General features: G+C 44.0%; 1 protein-coding gene and 1 long non-coding RNA gene across 2 annotated transcripts in view; one reads left to right on the forward strand and one right to left on the reverse strand.

Moving 5' to 3' along the window:
* CUNH12orf75 (chromosome unknown C12orf75 homolog) overlaps positions 1–10,774 on the reverse strand; it is a 42,685-nt gene extending 31,911 nt beyond the window's left edge. The window contains exon 1 of the mRNA XM_015482815.2: positions 10,539–10,774. Coding sequence (XP_015338301.1) covers positions 10,539–10,584 — 46 coding nt within the window. The 5' untranslated portion in view covers positions 10,585–10,774. The remainder of the gene's footprint in view (positions 1–10,538) is intronic.
* Positions 10,775–10,930: 156 nt separating this feature from the next.
* On the forward strand, positions 10,931–13,646 carry LOC125616146. The gene is made up of 3 exons (XR_007346782.1): positions 10,931–11,167; positions 12,408–12,507; positions 13,308–13,646. It is a non-coding gene; the product is annotated as an uncharacterized LOC125616146 (long non-coding RNA).
* The last annotated feature ends 4,996 nt before the right edge of the window (positions 13,647–18,642 follow it).

The raw sequence follows: 18,642 nt of genomic DNA on the forward strand, positions 1-18,642 counted from the left end.
GAAAGAAAATAACATCCTGTTCTTGTTTTTATTTCTACAGAAAGGAGTGAGAATATCTGGGAGGGGAGCAGCAGAGGGGTCAGAAGCTTTGTGATTCCTCAAGTGGGTGATGAGGACGTGGGCCTGGAGTCCTGGGCACTGAATGCAGAGAGCCAGCACAATCCAGGGGGAGAGGAGCAGGCACGCGGGTCCCCACTGCAGCCTGGGGAGGCAGCAGGGGTGGGGTGAGGACAGCACGGATTTGGAAGGCACACACCTGAGCAGGGTCTGAGACCTGCCTATCAGTCACTAAGTCATTCTGCTTCAGTGGCTGACGGGGACATGCAGCCTTCAGGAGCCTCCATCCGCTTCACCTTGACTACCAAGGACACCACAGGTCCTCTCCCTGCTGGGCTCACCATTTAGAAACCCAGCAGGCCCAAGAGAGATGCACGGTGTCTCCTCCAAAACGAAGTCAAGGGATTGAGGGATTGTACTTTCTGTTCTAAAATGTCCCTCGATCAAAAGGGCAGCATCTATTTAATAACAGCAGCAGTTATTAAACTGGGGCGAAGTCAGAAACACTCTATCAGTACACACAAAGGATTGTAAAGGGCACTCCATTTTCAAAAAGGGAAGAAATCTGCATCTTAGAAGCAAGGTAACATGGTGGTTAATGACCAGCTTACAACCAGGCTAGAGAGACTATGACTCCCCACATATAACTTCTCAGAGTTTAAAAAAAAAAAAATTCAATAGATGGAAACCCTTGTCAAACTATCAGAGCACCTAAGTATATAAAATGTGAAGTAATAAGTCAATTTGCCCTAAAATAGCATGAACTCAAAAAATGATTAGAAACAGAAAAATTATTACCTTTGCTGCAACATTTTAATCACATTTCATTTAATTATATAAATAATGAGATCAAGACTTCTACTTGAGATAATTTATGCAAAAATACTTTGACCAGAACTATTCATACAGTGACAAAATCCCATGTGGTTTAAAGTGTATTTGCAATTTATGTGATTTATCATTGATTAAGCAAATATTTACAGTGGTGCATCTACTTTCTGGACCCTGGGATGGATTGTTCATCCCTGTTAATACCACTTCATTTCCCACCAAACTAGCTCTTTACTGTTTAAACAGAGGCTTGCAGGGTCAACATCATGGATCTTAGAAGAAATAGAGATGCAGGGATGGTAACAATTTTTCTTGTAGAAAAATAAAATACCAAGACACACAAAGAATGAGAACTTTTTTAAGTCAAAAGATTTAATTACCAGATTCTAAAACTGTATAAAGATAATCATAATTTTAAGTGTCTTCTTTTAAAACAAATTAAGAGGGAGAAAGTTTACTTTCAGAAAAGTATAACATGCAGCTCCAGGACCAAAACCTAATTGCAGGGCTGGGGGCATAACTCAGAGTAGAGCGCTTGCCTAGCATGCTCGGGGCCCTGGGTTTGAGCCCTAGCACCCCCAAAAGAAAAGAACTGTAAATACATTGGATGTCTAAGGAATAACATTTCCTTCTGAAATTACCTATTTCTTTAAAACTTAAACATCATTGGTTGCTCACAATATCACTTCATTTCATTGTGATCATGTTTATTACCCTTTATACACTTTAAAAGACCTTATTATTTTATCCATGAGCCTCAAAGTCAAAAAAGTCTCAGTTACTTCAAAATACGTAGCAAACTCAATTTGCTCCAGCACTCAAAAAACTTAATCTGATATTGGAACGCCACAGAAGAGATTTGGTCTTTTCCCCCGGCTCTAGCAAAGAGCTCCCGAAACCCTTGGAGTTTCCTACCTGATAAAGGTTGACAAGGGTGACTCTTGCCAAGCCCCTAGATAGCCTCAGGATGGCAGCTGGACCCCAGAAAGACCAAGGCTTGATGAGAAGGTGGAACTCTGAGCCCCACTCCCAATCCTAGGGAGGAGAGGGGGCTGAAGAGAAGCTAACCCCGATGGCCGATGACTTCATCGATCGTGCCTATGTAAGGAAGCCTCCAGAAAAGCCTCCAAAAAAGGACCCGCTTCAGTGAGCTGCCCAGTTGGTGAGCACCTCCACTGGCCAGGAGGGGACCAAAGCGCCTGTGCTCAGACACTTCCAGGCCTCGCCCCGTGACCTGTTTGTGTCCTTTGTGACAAAATGTGTAAAACACCTTCCTGAGTTCTGTAATCCACTCTGGCAAAGTACCAAACCTGAAGAGGGTGGCGTGGAACTCCCGAACTCGCAGCCACGCTGACAAAGTGTGGGTAACAGGAGGCCCCATACTTGTGAGTGGTGTTTGAAGTGAAGGCAGGCAGTCTAGTGGACAGTGCTTTGCCCTGGAGTCCCCATGAACCCTGGGCAGTCAGCATCAGAGCCTAACTGCACTACAGGACACTCGGGGGGGGGGGGCATGAGCTGGTGTCAGGAAGAAAGAAATTCTCATTTCTTCATGCTTCACATAAAAATGTAGGACCTTCACAGGAACTGACCAGCCTTGAAGTACACTGAGATTTAACCATGCTGTACTTCTGTCAGCAAGTATTCTTTACACTCCAGATCCAGAGTTTCTAACAATATTTTCTTCTACGCTAATTTTGTGCATTCCTGAACAACTGCAGAAAAGAACTTTCTGTATTAGTTTCCTGGGTTGCTATAACAAACCACCACAAACTGGGTGGCTTAAAACAGCAGGAATATAAGCCCTCACACTTCCCAAGGCCAGGAGCAATAAATCCAGGAGTCAGCCAGAATGGACCTCCTCAGCCACAGTCCCCAGGAGAAACTAGGGCCTGCCTCTCCCTGCTTCTGGGGCAGTGGGCACTGCTGGGCACTCCGTGGCCAGTGGCTGCATGGTCTCTGCTCTCTCTCCATCTTTACAGCACCTCCTCCTCTCTGTGTCTGTCTTCTCTTCGGTCTCTTATGAGAACACTTGATTTAGGGCCCACCCAGATCACACAGTATCACCTTTTCATCTCAAAATACTCCACTTAATTACACTGGCAAAGACCCTCTATCCAAATAAGGTCACATTCACACATTCCAGGGATGAGGGCATGGACGTATCTTTACAGGGACCACTGTTCTATAGACTACCTTTCTTACCCTGTCATCCAGCTCCTTGAGAAAAAGAAATTCTATGGTGAAAAGAAACATGGCAAAATTAACATGGGAGGGGGACCAAATTTAACATGACATATCATACATCCCAAAACACAAAATGTATTCCCAGAAAATGATTTAAGCAAGCCAGCTGCATGGTTGGGTAATTTTAAGTAGAGCTACACATCATCTTGGTTCCAATGGGCAGATGTTCCTTTGAGATCTCATCAGTCCGCCTTGTAAGTTAAGAAGAGTGAGTCACACTGCCCAGAACGCCTTCAGTATCATCCACATTCGCGCACTCACTAATGGGAGAAGTTCCTCACACAAGCCAAATTCTAAGAAAAAATACTTGCTTTTTTGGTGGTGCCTCACTCATGCTGGGCAAGCACTCTACCACTGACTACAACTCCAGTCCCTTACTTCTTTTAAAAGAACACATGATTTCACATTTGAAAAAACAGACTACTACAACAAACCTTTTTTGAAATATACTAGAAATGTTCACTGGAAAATAAATTGCTAAATTATATGTTGTGATATTTCATTCTTCAAACTCAGTGGTGATGACTCACACATACACATATACACAGGCAGACATGCACCAAAAATAATGTACATCAGGAATTTATAAAAAAAAAAATACTCAAGATTTACAAATCACTCTTCTTAGAGCATAAAAAATAAGAAACGGCTATGGTTCTTATGGGAAATAATAAAAACATGTAGGAATGTTCTACTCATTTTATAAAAGAAAAAGTCTCACTGACAACTGTATAAACACAACTACAGAAAAATAAACAAAATTCTCTTTAATTCTGACAGTTTTCTATGGGCGCCTTTGACCCATAATAGTTCTAAAACTATGTCATAGTCTCAGTTTGGCCAAAAGAAATGGAACAACACAGCTCATTAGTATACCCCGAGTGGTGTTTATTTTTAAGAATGCAGATTCATAAGTCATTTCTTCAAATAATGGAAAAAACATTTCAGGTCAGTGTGTCCTAGAAATCAAAAACGCTGCCAATGACTATGAAAGCTCTTGCAGAAAATCTCTTTGTTTACAGGTTGTCTTTGCTGAGCAGTTCTATTTTAGGTCATAAAAATTAAATGTAAAGGCAGCCGATAATGAGTACCCACGTAAGGTAACGTGCGGACCCTTGGCTGCTATAATGTACTGATGCCATGTCTCTACTGAACTGCGTGTAGATGGAGAAAGTCTAGGACACCTTTTGAACCATTCACACGGCCGCAACGTCCAGTCTGGGGAGCTGTAGCATGTGGGTAACACACAGAACCTCCTGAGTGTGTCACGCGGTGATAATGCAGAGCAGAGGCGTCCCCCCACCATGCATTTGTCATCACTTTCAACGTGGTACTTCCAAGAGCATGTTGGTCACCTGCCCCTCCCTACCTTGCCCCTAGTGAGCAGCGGCCTCCTCCTGGTCACCCAGGCTGTGATGGTTGAGCTCATTTTTACATCTCCCTCCTCCTCCAACATACACCCGAAGCCTGTCTGCCTGTGTCTCTGACTTCAAGGCCTCCCACCGGAGCAGGACCCAGGGCCGGGGTCCAGGCCCTCAGCAGTCTGAGGAATCCAAACACAGCTTTTGGTTCCACCTCTTCTGTAGGCACACACCTTCGGCAGCTCACTCTCCTTCCACACCAGTCACAAATGTCTTTCCCTATACATTACAGCCTACAGGGACACAGGCTTCCCTACAATAACAGCACAGGAGTATCTGCACTGTGTGAGGCACTGTTCCAAGCAGCTGACGTAGACTATCTCATTTAATCTTAGTAGGTTCTATTCTTGCATCCCATTTTACAATTGAGGAAATTAAGGAACAGACAACTTAAGCAGTTACCCAAGGTCACACAGCAGATGAACAGCAAAAGCAGATCTCAAATTTAGACCTCCTGGCTCCAAAGCCCACTCTCAATTCTGAAATATACTGCCTCTCCAGCCTCCTTGCCCCCATCCTGAACATCCTTATTTCCTTCCCATTCCCAGCAACCACCATGAAGTACCAAAGCCAGCCAAGCCAGACTTCTCAGCACCAGAAAATGCACCAGTCCCATGGGACTTCACAGAGCCCTAAAAACGCCTTCCAGCTAAGGACGCAGCATGCAGGAGGCCTGGTTTAATTTCCAGCAAAACACACACACACACACACACACAGACATACACACACACACACACACACACACAGCAAGCCCTTCCTGATTCTACTTGTCTAAATCCTACCTATTCTTCAAAGTCAAATCAAGACCCACTTCTCCCTAGTGGTTTCCCTGCTGCTTAAGGTTTTATTTCATCCTCTCAATTCCTACATCAATGACAGTTACCTCTTAAGACGGAACTTCATTTTCTCTCGTTTCTCAGATATACTCATTCATTCAACAAATATTATTTTGAAAGCCAAGGAAAAATAAATTCCACTAAAAGAAAGGCAATGAGTCTAGAGGCTGGGGGACCACTGTGAATACCATGTGTGGGCTCACCTGTGTGGGCCTGCGTGGGGGAGGGGACAATGAGATATGAAACAAAATGTCAGCTCCCCGCAAAAGGTAATTCAGAAAAAAGATTAGAGGGAGCTCAGCAGGACAGAAAGGAAGATAGTGACCTTCTTTCTATTTCTAGGTAAGGGGAAGAGGGAGTGATACAATATACAAATGACTTCTTTGATGGTATCAACAAAATTTTATATTTTTTCCCCCACAAGGCATAGACCAATGCTAGGTACAGGTGCTTCATTCCAATACTACCAAACCATCTACAGATGTCAATTAAGGCTGAACCAATGTAGCTACATCAACAGAGAATATAATTATCTAGTAATTAAAGTCCAGGAAATAACTAATCTAAATAACTGGACCCAAAAGGAATCTATTAACTCCTGGGTACACTGATAAAGTAAGATAAATAATTGTTAAGCTCCCGTTCCTCTTCTTCCTCCTCCCCCTCTAATGCTCTATTGTTATATAAACAGCAGAAGAACCACTATAGAAACAATAAACTGCCCACAAAATTACAGTCAGATAGTTGCCAATTACATATCTCTGGCAAAACCTACAACTTACAGATTCAACAAAATATTGCCAACTAAAATAACTCTCCAGCAGGCAAATAATTATTCTGCATTATAAAAGGGTACTGGAGATAGTTGGAACCATTTGAATTTTTAAGGGGCCTCCTGGTCTACATGAAAAAGAATTTGGGTGGATATTACAAAGCTGTCTCTGTGGCTGTGTGAACACGACTGAGTGACCTGTTGTACTTCATGAGGTCAAAATGCAGAGCTGCTCACTTTTTTGCCTTGTTAATGGGTAGCTCAAGGGAAAACCAGAAAATAGAGAGTATCTGATGGGACTGGGGAAGGGAGACACAAAAGCTGTATGCGTTATAGTAAATGTGACACATTAAATATACTACTTAATCCAGATGCATCTCCACAGATCAAGGTCTAAGATAGACTAGACGATGCAGGAAAAATGTTCTGAGTCCTCACAAAATGGAAAATATAAGAAGCCACCCTACTTTATAGTTCTAGGCTGGGAAAAATCAAATCCCTACCTTGGAGAGAATGGTCATATTAAAATGGAGAGCTCTTGAGCCCTCAAAAGGGTTCTTCCACTCCCTCATGGGCTAATAACTCACCTCCTCCTCCAGAAAGCCTTCTCTGATTATTGGTCATTCAACACCTTCTGGGCACCTGGAGGTTCAAGGTGTATTCTACTCTACATTGCTTTGCAATTGCTCCCATGTGCTTAATCTGTCTACCTAGACTGTCAGCTTGTCAACAGCAAATAAATTTGATTGCATTGTACAATTGTTAGGCAGGAGCTCAGGAACACCAAGATGGTGAAGGGAGGGTATAAGAAGAATGTCGCTGGAGGACAAAACAAAGAGACAAGTTATGTCCCTGTTTCCGATAAGTCCCATTACCATGACAACTCCCACCACTGAGGACTTATCACCATGACAACTCCTGCCACAGGTTCAGAATTTTAAAATGACCAGTGAGGGTAAAGTGGGCAGTATTCAAATTAGGTTTTCTAAAGTAACCAATGGGGGGTATTTGGACAACACTCTAATTAGGTTTCATAAGGTAACCAATGGGGCAAGTGGGGTAAGGTCTTCAATCAGGTCTATATAGGGAAGAGGGCCTCACAACTCAGCAAGTAAGTCACTAATTTCCAGACACTGGGGCTCTGAGCCTCTCTCTTGCTCAGCCCAGTCTGCTCTACTTACCAGAATGTTACTTTCACCTTCACCTTCAATAAATCTGTACTTTGTCTTCAGTTGTGTATGTCTTGCTCAATTCTTTATTTGGGACACCAAGGACCTGGACTCCGACTGGACACCCTGATGATAACACAGTCATCCATTGCTGGCTGCCCCAACCCCTGCCCTAAAAGTTCCCAGCAGGGAGCTCTGCCCACAGGACTGGACCATGCAGAAGTCTGCAGTTAGCAATCTCCCAGAAGGGTCAGTCTACCCTGAAGACCCATTTCACTTTCTTTATGTCACTGGACCATTTTAACACACATCACTTTCTCCATTGATGTGGGCAATGAAATCAAGTTTACTCAAGCACATTACTGCACATCAATCTATCATATTAACCAAGTTCACTAGCCAAAAGCAAAGTAAGGCAACTGTCCAGATAGCTCAGAGAAAGGAGAAACAAATATCTGGGTTTATCTGAATTGCTTAGAGGATAAAACAGGGCTTATAATGGCGACTTCTGGTTTGGGGACCACTACATAAAAGTGTTAATGCACAAATGTAGATTTGCCATTTTCTTATAGAAAAATATTCAAGGAAAGTCACTTCATCTTCAACATGATAATTTTTTTTTACTACAAAATGGCAGTTACCTTTTATAGAGTGCTATTCCACATTATCTGATTCCAAGTTTCACATGAGCCCCATGAAGCAGGGCACACAGAATTATTCCCATTGCATACATGAAGGAACTGAAGCTCAGAAAAGCAAATTGAAATGCCCACAGGAAACAACCAGCATGGTGCCAATGCCAAGAGGAAGCCTCCATCTGCAAGCTTCGAGTGCAGCACCCTTTCCACCACCTTTCTTTGCACTTTTTTCCTCCGTACAGCTACCGAACTTTAGGACTCCTGGAAGATTTCTGAAGCTGTGCTCTGTAAGTACCTAGAGGACAGGGACAACATCAATTTACCACATTTCACAGCACTTGGGTTCAGGGCAACTTTGCAGATTGGTCAATAAACTGTACGGTGTTGGTGTCAGAGCTCACGGTGTGGACAGAGTTAAGACTCTGCATTGTGGTAGACTCTTCTGACCCTTCTCTCTCTTATCTTGATGCATTTCCTTTCTGAAACTTAATTCCTACAATCAGCAGACAGAAAATAACAATGACCAAATCCCAAAGCCAGCCAAATGGACACACAGCAGGGAAATGCTTGGGAATGACTTCTCAAAGGCAGGAGCAGATCCTCTAAAGAGGTAAGGCAGCAACTCCGTGCTCACAATGCTTTCCTTCATGGTCTACCGTCTGCCCTCACTATCTCGCTCTTCTCTGAACATAATGTGATTTTTAGCAAAGAGCAGGCTTAGAGGAGAGAACAACATGGTCTTATATGCTTTGTCCTTCATAAACCAAAGCAAGGCACTGCATAAAGATGTGCCCTTGGAGTGGTTTTTGTCAATGTAAGTATAACTCCCTTTACCTAATAAGGTACACTCTTATTACAAAAAAAGAAAAAGTCAATCAAACATTTGACTGAGAAATATTAAAATAAAATATTCAAATATCCTTAATGTTAATACTTCAGAGGTAACTTACCATACCTTACCATTATTCTGATTTTCATTTAGCAATGGAATTCCCCCATCTAACTCCAAACCTGACAAATAATTCATTAATAAAAAATAAAAGTGAATAAACTAAGCAACCTTTTAATGAAATCTGTCTCAAATCCTTCCTACACTTTATTTTTAGCATGGATAATTGTTCTCAATCTTTTTTACAGTAGGGTATACTTGAAGTGGATAGCATGGGGCCACAGGGCCTGGTAGGATGAGAGACACAGTTCTCTGGGTGGGTGTGGCCTTGACACTGTTCCAGGTTTCAACATAGAGCTTTGAATCCTGTCCTTGCCACCATTAGCATAAGGCACTAACTAAATTAACCAGCTTCTCACTGTTACATGATTCTAAAAGATTTGCTCCCCAGTAGATCTCTGTATATCACAAGGATAGATTTTAATTTAAGATGGTAAAGATTACGTGTAACAGATAAATCTTTCAATGAAACACTACCTAGGCTCATTCAATCTCTAGGACTAGAATCCCACATATTTGAGCTCCTTCTCTTAAAAATGAATATTCCACGTATATGATCATCTAAAGCCAAAAAGGAAAAATAAACTTGGCCAATTAACTAAGCAGATTTCCACTCTTGCTCCTATCATGTGAATGCCCAAATAAACTTTAAAATAAACAAGGTTTCAGGTGTAGGTTAAGGGAAGTGACAAGTCCAAGGTTACAAAGTCATTGACAGGGCATCCATGACCGCCTAAGAAATACTGCAGTAACAGACTGCTGTTTGCATTTGCTGGTTAGGGCAGGATGTAGCGTCTGACTGATCTCAAGTGGAGGAGCTTTTAGTGTCCAAAACGACACTAAAAGAGGTAGCAGATACTACTCAAGACAGATCCAAACTCTCTTAAATCGGGTGACACCAACTGGGTTTAAGGGAAGAGTTGAGTTTTAGAATCATCACTTGACCCAAAGCCTGGTCAGGATCTAGACCTGCCTGCCAATCACCAAAATGAAGTGGTGTAAAACGAAGTTTCCATACGTGCTTAAAGGAAAAACGCCATCAAGAGAACTGCTGATACTGAAGCTCTGCCACACACATCGTGCTACTGCAGCTTCTCAAAGAAATCCTAACAGCAACCCAGTGGGGCATCAGCTTCACCGAGCGGGATGCATTTCTGGAGCCCGGTTCTCAGCTCTCCTCCACCCCACCCGCACCGCATCCCAACCCACCGTCCACCGGAAAGTCCTGACTCGCTCTGCGGCACTTTTCCAGGTGCCCGGTCCCGGATCCGAGGGGCTGGGGGGCGAGGCCCGAAGAAGCGAGAGTCGGAGGTGAAGGGAGCGGACCGCGGGTCACGTCAAGGAACCCTCGCCCCAGAAGGGTGTGAGCCCTGACCCCCCGCAAAGGACCCCCGCCACCGTCCTCCCGCGCGCCCTCCGCGGCTCGCCCGCAGGCTCGCGCGGTCCAGGCGTGTCCACCCCCGCGCCGTGCTTTGGTCTTTCCAGAAACCGGCGATCTGCCCGAAAATGGGGACGGGTCGAGGGGCCGTGCACCCCCACCCCGGGTCTTGGCTCCGCTCCTTCCCGCCGCCTGGCCCCGGCCTCGCCCTCAGGACCCGCCGCGCCCAGCCGCCGCGCTCACCTCGGCCCGCGCCCGAGCTGGTAGCGGTGGAGTTCCCGCAGCCCATCGCGCCGCTGGCCCGGGAAGCCGCGCTCAGGAGCTCGCGGCCGCGGGTCCTGGGGGCGGAGACCAGACGGAGGGCGGCGCGCCCCGAGCTGGAAGCTGGCAAGCGCGCGGGAGCTGGGGACGCGCGGGGGACGCGCGGGGGACGCCCCTCCTGGCCGCCGGGGGGCGCGGGAGGGCGGGGCGGAAATCGCCGGGCACCCCCGCCCCGCCCCGCCCCGCCTGGGGACCCCGCCGGACCCACCCGTCACCCCGGCAACCGCGGCTCCAGCCAATCCGCAGCCTCCTGCGCGCTCCTCGGCCGCTCATTGGNGGCGAGGCGGGGGGTGCCCACCTGCACACCCTCCACTTCCTCTTTGCCGGCTGTTTTATTTCCTCACTTCCCCTCCCTGCCCCAGGATGTGGGGGGCAGAGGAAGTTGCGGGGAGCACCTGTGTTGAGCCTCGTGGATGCCCAGTGGAGGTGATTGACTCAATGATGTTCAGAACTGAAGCCCCAAACAAGACTCTCTCCTGCTTTAACAGAAAGCTAATGCAGCTCTATTCCCCCATCCATCGTTGCCAAGAGGAGAACAAGTTCTTTCCCAGGTTGGTCACATGAACATACTCCACTTTAAAATAAATGTTTGTCACGACTTCAGTGACCAGCGCCCTGAGTTGATGACAGAAGTGTGTTGGGCAAGTACTGTTGGAGTCAGGCTGTCTAGGTTACAAGCCCTGCCCTGCCCGCTGATACCTGCAGAAGAGTAAACCTGTAAAGCACCCAACATAGTGCCTGACCTTTAATGCCAGCTGTTATCCTCAGTCTTAAATCTATTAAGAGTAAATGCAAATACCTTGGAGGTGAGGACTAGGATATTTCAGTGTTCTTCCGGCTCATAACGTAGACTCAATAAATGGCTTGTGAAGGGAATTCAAGCCAAGAATTAAAGCTCCATTTTAAACTCAATATTTTAGAGAGCCTAGCCTGTGCCAAGTCCTTTGTTAAGTCCTGGGGATAGAAATGTATGGGAAACAGTCTCACCAGGAAGACAGGTTATGATGAGGACTTGGTTATCCTATCATTCTGGATACAGAGATAAGCCATCCTCTATTTGAAAATTAGGTATACATGGCCATGCACTGAGATGATATTAATTCTTGGACAAAGGTGTTTTTTTTTTCAGTTGACTTCTAGAAATATTGCTTCTTTACCTTGACCTCAGCTGTCTTGATTCAAAGATCACCCCAATACAAGTCCACAATTGGAGGGTCCCCAAAAGAAATACTCTTGCTTATTTCTATGCTGTCTGATAATAGACTTTGGCCCTCCTACACCTGTAAGAAAGAGGAAAACAAATTCTGTCATCCAGAAACTGACTTGACCTAACTAGACCTTTGCATTCTTCTATTGAATGTGGTTTCACAAAACATGATATCACACAAGGCCAATCTCTAATTAATGGAGTGAGATTAAAAAAAAAAAAAACAAGCCTCAGTAATGTTGTCTAAGCACTGACACAAAGAAAGTCACTATGCCAACCACAAGAACCCCCAACAACCCCCATCCTGGAAATATGAATGCTGCTACTTTACCTATGATTATTTGTTTGTTTTTACCAGTTTCAGTCTTTCTGCCTTGTAGATGAGATTTATTGAGATTATCCAAGGAATTATCCTTGCTTCCTGATGATATCCAATACAGAAAAATCACCCTGTTTTCCTTAAATCCCAACCAAAAATCACCTAAAAGGAATTTAAATTCTACCAATTCTTTCCTAACATCCTCCTACTAAGATACTTCATGGATCCTCATGTTGTGTTTTGTTTTGTCTTGTTTTAACTGCAGTGAGCAGCAATAAACCCAATTTGACAACTACAAATGTGTTCCCTGTGTTCTCGGCTGGAGGGCATTGACCCCTGTCACTAACATGCTCCAAGGTTACAGAGTATGTATCTATGCATTGTTTCAACAAACACTATTCAGGAGCTCCTTTGTGCCAGCTACTTCTTTACATGCTTCTAGTACATGTGACCATGAACTAGAAGGAGAGGAAAAAATATAGTGGGAGGAGACATCAAAATAAAATAAAATAAGATAATTTCAGATTCTATAAGTGCAATGGGAAAAAATGAAGCATGTCACTGGAATAGGAGACCAGGAGTAGGAGAGAAATATTGTGCTATTTTATATGGGGTAGCCAAGTAAGGGTATTTAACTGAGATATGATGGATGACAAAATATCAGACATGTGACAACTCAAGGAAAGAGCATTCCAGGCAAAGAGAATAGCTAGTGCAAGAGCCCTGAGGCAGGAACACGCTGGGTATGTTTTTTAAACAGGAAAAAGGCCAGGAGGGCTGGGCCAGAGCAGAGGTGGGGGTGGGGAGCCAAGAGGTAGGTCAGATCACTCCAGCTATGACTGGGCCTGGTAAGGAGTTAAAATGTATACAGAGGGCAGTGCAAGGTCATTTGATGAGTATGAAAAGTTCCCAATAAGATGCAAATATACAAAAAATAATGTGGCGGGGAGACTGGGGTTATGGATCAGTGGTAGAGCACTTGCCTAGCACATGTGAGGCACAAGGTTTGATCCTCAGTATCAAATAAAAATAACTAAATAAAAATAAAGGTACTGTGTCCATTTACAACTAAACATTTAAGAAAAATAATGTGAAGAGTAAATCTAGGGTCACCTTTTTCCTGTTTAGGGATTTATTTTTGTTTTGTCTTATTTTATGGATGAAGACTCATTGCATTCGGATATTTCTAAAAATAGTCAAAAGAAAATCATGAATGCATGCCCCACTTCCTGATGGGTCGATGTCAGCTTCTCTCTGTGACGGTGAAACCACACTACCTTGCTGTCTTGATCTGGTGTGAAGAAGAGACAGGAGGCGCATGATTGAAACGGATCTGATGGGAAAGACAAGGCGAGAGAGAGCAGAACAGGGAGCCAAGTAAGCCTACGTCTTCCTTCCCATAGAGGGCTCCCAACAAAATGTTTGGCAGCCTGGTTTTATTTTTATTTTTCCCTGTTGACATGCGACAAGATGGCTACAATACTCTACATCTAAAAAGGGGGCTTTTTACAGTAGATGGGGTAGAGAGAGAAGATGGGAGGGGAGGGGAGGGGGCATAGTAGAGGATAGGAAAGGTAGCAGAATACAACAGTTACTAATAGGGCATTATGTAAAAATGTGGATGTGTAACCAATGTGATTCTGCAATCTGTATTTGGGGTAAAATTGGGAGTTCATAACCAACTTGAATCTAATGTATGAAATATGATATGTCAAGAGCTTTGTAATGTTTTGAACAACCAATAAAAAGTAAATAAAAAATAAAAGGGGGCTTTTCTCCACTCTGTGCCTTTGAAAGCCAGGAGGGACCCAAGTACACTCCCCCCAACCTTTTCCATTGGCCAGGATGATCCCCATGACATACAGTCAGAAGGTCGATAGCAACCTAAGTGTGTCTCAGTGTCTATGTCATGCACTTCCCTCCCCTGTGGTCAGGACTTGTCTCACTCCATCACCAGAACAAGGATGAGTACAGGACAGTATTGTTGGAGAGAGAGCAGGAGAGCCCATGTTGGCATAACTTTTATTACAGGTATTATCATATTGTCCTACTTTGTTATTACTTATTGTTGTTGATCTCCTACTCTGCCTAAGTTATAAATGAAAGCTCCATCACAGGTATGTATGTACAGGAAAAAAAAAACACAGCATAAAAAAGGGCTTGTGGTCTCAGGCATCCACTGGAGGTCTCAGAATGTACACCTGCAGATAAAGGGAGACGGCTGTCGTTGATTTTGAGTTTCAATAACATATTTGTCCTTTATTTTGTACATATCCGGCAGGAGACTTAGGTACAAACAACAAACACTGACTGGCTTCGTCAGCAGGAGGAGAACTCACTGTGAGGCTGTCGGGCCATCCACAGACCTGACAGAAGGCCAGGAGGCCAGGCATGGGACGCAGTCCAGGAGCAAAAGAGGCTGGAGGAGAGGAACAATGCAGCCAGCCACCTGGTGCCTGTCCCTAGTGCCTTTGCTGTCTCCCATCACAGCTGCTGGCACAGACCCAACCCCATCTCCACTTAACCTTGTGCCACTCTCCCATGGGCTTCTCAAAATCCCAGGAGGGAAAGTACAAGGTCAAGTGCTCTGTGGGGTCAGGGAGAAGGAGAAGCTTTCCTCCTTTAATGGAGATGGGCCCAGGGTGGGGGACGCTCTGCCTGCCATCGTGACTTAAATAGCAGGCGAGTCCCCAGAACTTGAAAGAGTATTTTCTGAGTGGCTGAAACCCAGCAGGCAGTACAATATGGACAGCACCGACTCCAATGCTGTCATCTGAAAAAAAGCAAAGAGGCCAACAGGCCTGCAGAGGTCTGGTCACAGGCCTGGAGTAAGCCCAGGGCTTTTCATTGCTTGTCCACCCAGACTGCGTGGACCAAGAGCCAGGAAAGGGAGAGCAGATCTTGGAGGCTCCAAGTCAGCCCTCCCTTTCCCATTCCAGGCACTCCGTAGTAGCATGTAAATTTGATCAAAATACTTCCTCCCATTTTCCTTAGAATCTTCTATGGCTTCCCATTGCTCTTAAGATAAAGATAGTCCTTAATGGCACCTATGAGGTTTTGCCTGGTCCAACTTCTATCCACCTCTCCTACCTCCATCCTCCTTCCTGTGCCTTTTTTGGCTCCTTGAAAGCTTTGTGCCTTCCAACACTGGGCCTTTGCACAAGCTGTTCCCCTTCCCCAAATGCCCTTCCCTCTCCTCTGAGCCTGGTTTTGCTCAGGGTTGTTTCTCTAGCACCTCACTCAATGTTTGCACCAAAGCACAGTCTCTGGAATATTTGGGAGCCTCTATCCATGCCACCAGGCAGTTCATCTTCTAGAGAAGGAGACAGGCAAAATAATAATAACAAATACAAATAGATGCCCAAAAATCACAAGGTAGGGTATGTGCAATGAAGATGTTTAGCTATATATCAGGCTAAAATTAAAGACACAAACAGATTGGCTTATTTCACTCAACACAATAGTCTCCAGATTCATCCATTTACTGGCAAAGGTTATAAAGTCTTTCTTTTTATGGCTGAGTAATATTCCATTGTGTATATATACCGCATTTTCTTTATCTGTTGATGTGTCAAAAAGCCAATCCCTACAAACCCAAAGCTGAATGTTCTCTCTGATATGTGGATGCTAGCACACAATAAGAGAGGTGTTGGGAGAATAGAAGTTCATTGGATTAGACAAAAGAGAATGAAGGGAATGGACACCACATCATGTACAACCACAAGAATGGGAATAAGTTATACTCCATTCATCTTCTAGAGAAGGAGATAGGCATGTATGTATAATATTCCAAATATACTCTACTGTCATGTATATCTAAAAAGAACAAATACAAAAATTTAAGAAAAAAAACACAAGTAGAGATACATAGGAATAGTGACATTTAGACTGAGATCTGAGGATGGAAGGAACTAGACCAATGGTTCTTAAAATGTCCTGGCTTTGTGTCGCAGTCAGACACGGGCACCTCAGGTTGCCAGGTTTCAAGGCTCAGAAGCAAGGCCCAGGCAGAACCTTGAGAGCACAGAGATGTGCTGAGCCAGTTTCCTGGGATTTGAGAGTAGAGGGCGTATCAGGAATTGTGGGCTAGTGTCCCACCGACAGGCATCTGGAGGGATCCCATTTTTACTCCACACAATGTATCGACTGTGTTTTCTGCAGGCCGATGTGTCGTTTTTATGATGTTGGCCAATTTCAACTGGAGCGAGTGGGATGGAGACTCTGAACTGGCCATCGATTGCCCTGCAAATCATCCTTTTTCCTCACCCCTCAACATGGCCAGCCCTCACGATCTGACGATATCACATTTTTTAAGTTGAAATGAATCCTTCCAGAGTGACAACCCAGTGGCATTTGTCATGTTCTCAATGTTGTGCAGCCGTCACCCTCTGTTCAGTTACTTCAAAAACACTTCCTCACCCAGGAGGAGACCTGGCCACTGTCCAGCAGTCCGGCCTCTTGCGTCGCCCAGCAGCCACTGACCTGCTTTCCGTCTCTATGGGATTATCGATTCTGGCTGTTCGTATAAATGGAGGTGTTGTTGCATTTTAAATTGGGAGGGGAGGGTGTTCTGTAACGTTTTGATGTGATCAAGGCTTGCATGTTGCCTTGTCCTATGAACTTCCTGGCTTATTAGGTCCAACTGGCATCTGGGCTAAGAGGGCTTGTTTACCATCTCCGGCTATTTACAATGTGAATGTGATGGGGAGGAACTAGGGAAAGATTTGCCACAGGCAAGTTGATATCCTTGTTGCCAGGCACCTCGAAAGCAGCACCGAGAAGGTTTACTGCATCTGTAAAATAAGTAACATCGTGTCCTCTTCTTGGAAGAAAACTGCGTAGAGAAGATCCTTTCCTTCAGGGAACTGAGAGCGTTTTGCTTGGGTGTCTGATGTTTAGGCTGTGATAGACTTGGATTAGCCTGTGCCAAGTGGATGAGTCGGCCCTCGTGACTCGGGGGAGATCAGGCTAGAACTCAAACCATGAGCAAGAAGTAATGTGTATTATTTTGTTGTTTGTTTGTTTGCTAACTGGAGATGAAACCCAGGGTTGCTTTCTTCTGAGCTACATCCCCAGCCCTTCTTGTTTTTCATTTTGAGACAGGGTCTTGCTAAATTGCTGAGGCTAATCTTGAACTTTCCAATTCTCTTGCCTCAACCTGCCAAGTAACTGGGGTTACAAGGAGTATACTACCACACCCAACTGCCCCCAAATATTTTTGCCTATATTTTTAAAATTTAGACTCATCTTTAATTGATACATAAACCATAAAAGTTGAACATATGCATGTAAGGAGAAACCATGTGATGTTTTAATACACGTATACATTTTGTAATGTTTAAATCGGGGTAAGCAAACCTATCTCCTCAAACATTTGCCATTTCTTTATGGTGAAAACATTCATAATTCTTTCCTCTAGCTTTCATTTACTTGTTTTTTTACACATTATTCTTGAAGATTTAAAACATGGTTGAATAATCTTTAATGATTTAAAAACATGCAGAAAGACTCTTCAATGTTATATATCCACTTACAAATTCAGCATTCAGACACACATAGTCCTTTTGCTTGAATTTAATTTTAGATCTAATATTTTAAATAATGAAATACTATCCAGTCTTAGGGAAAACCAGAGCAAGGATTTCACTGCATGTGTAGGAAACCTTTGTTACAATAGACTGTTATTGTATAAGTTCAATTTTTAAAAGTGGGATTTTAGCAACTACATATTTGTGGGGAAATAAATGGAAACTTGATGTTGAAATTCTAAAGTGCACATTTCTCCTTTTTTTCCAAAGAAATTCCTCTCTCCCAGATTATTATTTCTTAGACTACTTTAAATGAAACCAAATGAGCTGTACTCTCATATTTCACCATTGCTTTACAAACATATTTGAAAACCAAATCAACATATTCTACCATGCTAAGGAGATTTTTTTTTCTCTCTAGCTACAAGACCCTTAGCATCGAAGTTTTGGGCAATACATGAAAATCAGTCAAACCTTCATGCTAGAATCTCAAAGCGTTGGCTGATACAGCCAGAATGTCAATATTGCATCTAAGCTGCTAATCAGCCTATCGAACGACTTCGTTGCCATGACTAACCAAACAATACCCTCTAATGGTTAAGATTAAATTGCTCGGAAAAGAGGGAGGGAACCGGAAGATGAGACAGAGACACTTCATCATTAGCTAAAGCAAACGGAATTGGGACTTGTTTCCTGTCTTAAAGATCTTAAAATATGATTTCAGACACAGTGTCTTGGGCTGGAACCTTCCTAGATTGAAGCTGCCTTCAGAATCCCCATTTCTTAGAGACTCAATGCCCACCCTCTCCAGCCTCACCTCACTCCAGTTTCTGAGCGGCAGTTAGAACCAACTGGCTGCTTCTGACCCCACTATGAGTCAGACTTCTCCCCTCCATCGAAATTCCATTTCCTAAATGTGAACCCTGGTGAAGACTCACATGATGCCTAAAATAGAGCAGGGCAGAAACAGAA

Source organism: Marmota marmota, unplaced genomic scaffold (genome assembly GCF_001458135.2).
Source record: "Marmota marmota marmota unplaced genomic scaffold, marMar, whole genome shotgun sequence".
Classification (NCBI taxonomy): domain Eukaryota; kingdom Metazoa; phylum Chordata; class Mammalia; order Rodentia; family Sciuridae; genus Marmota; species Marmota marmota.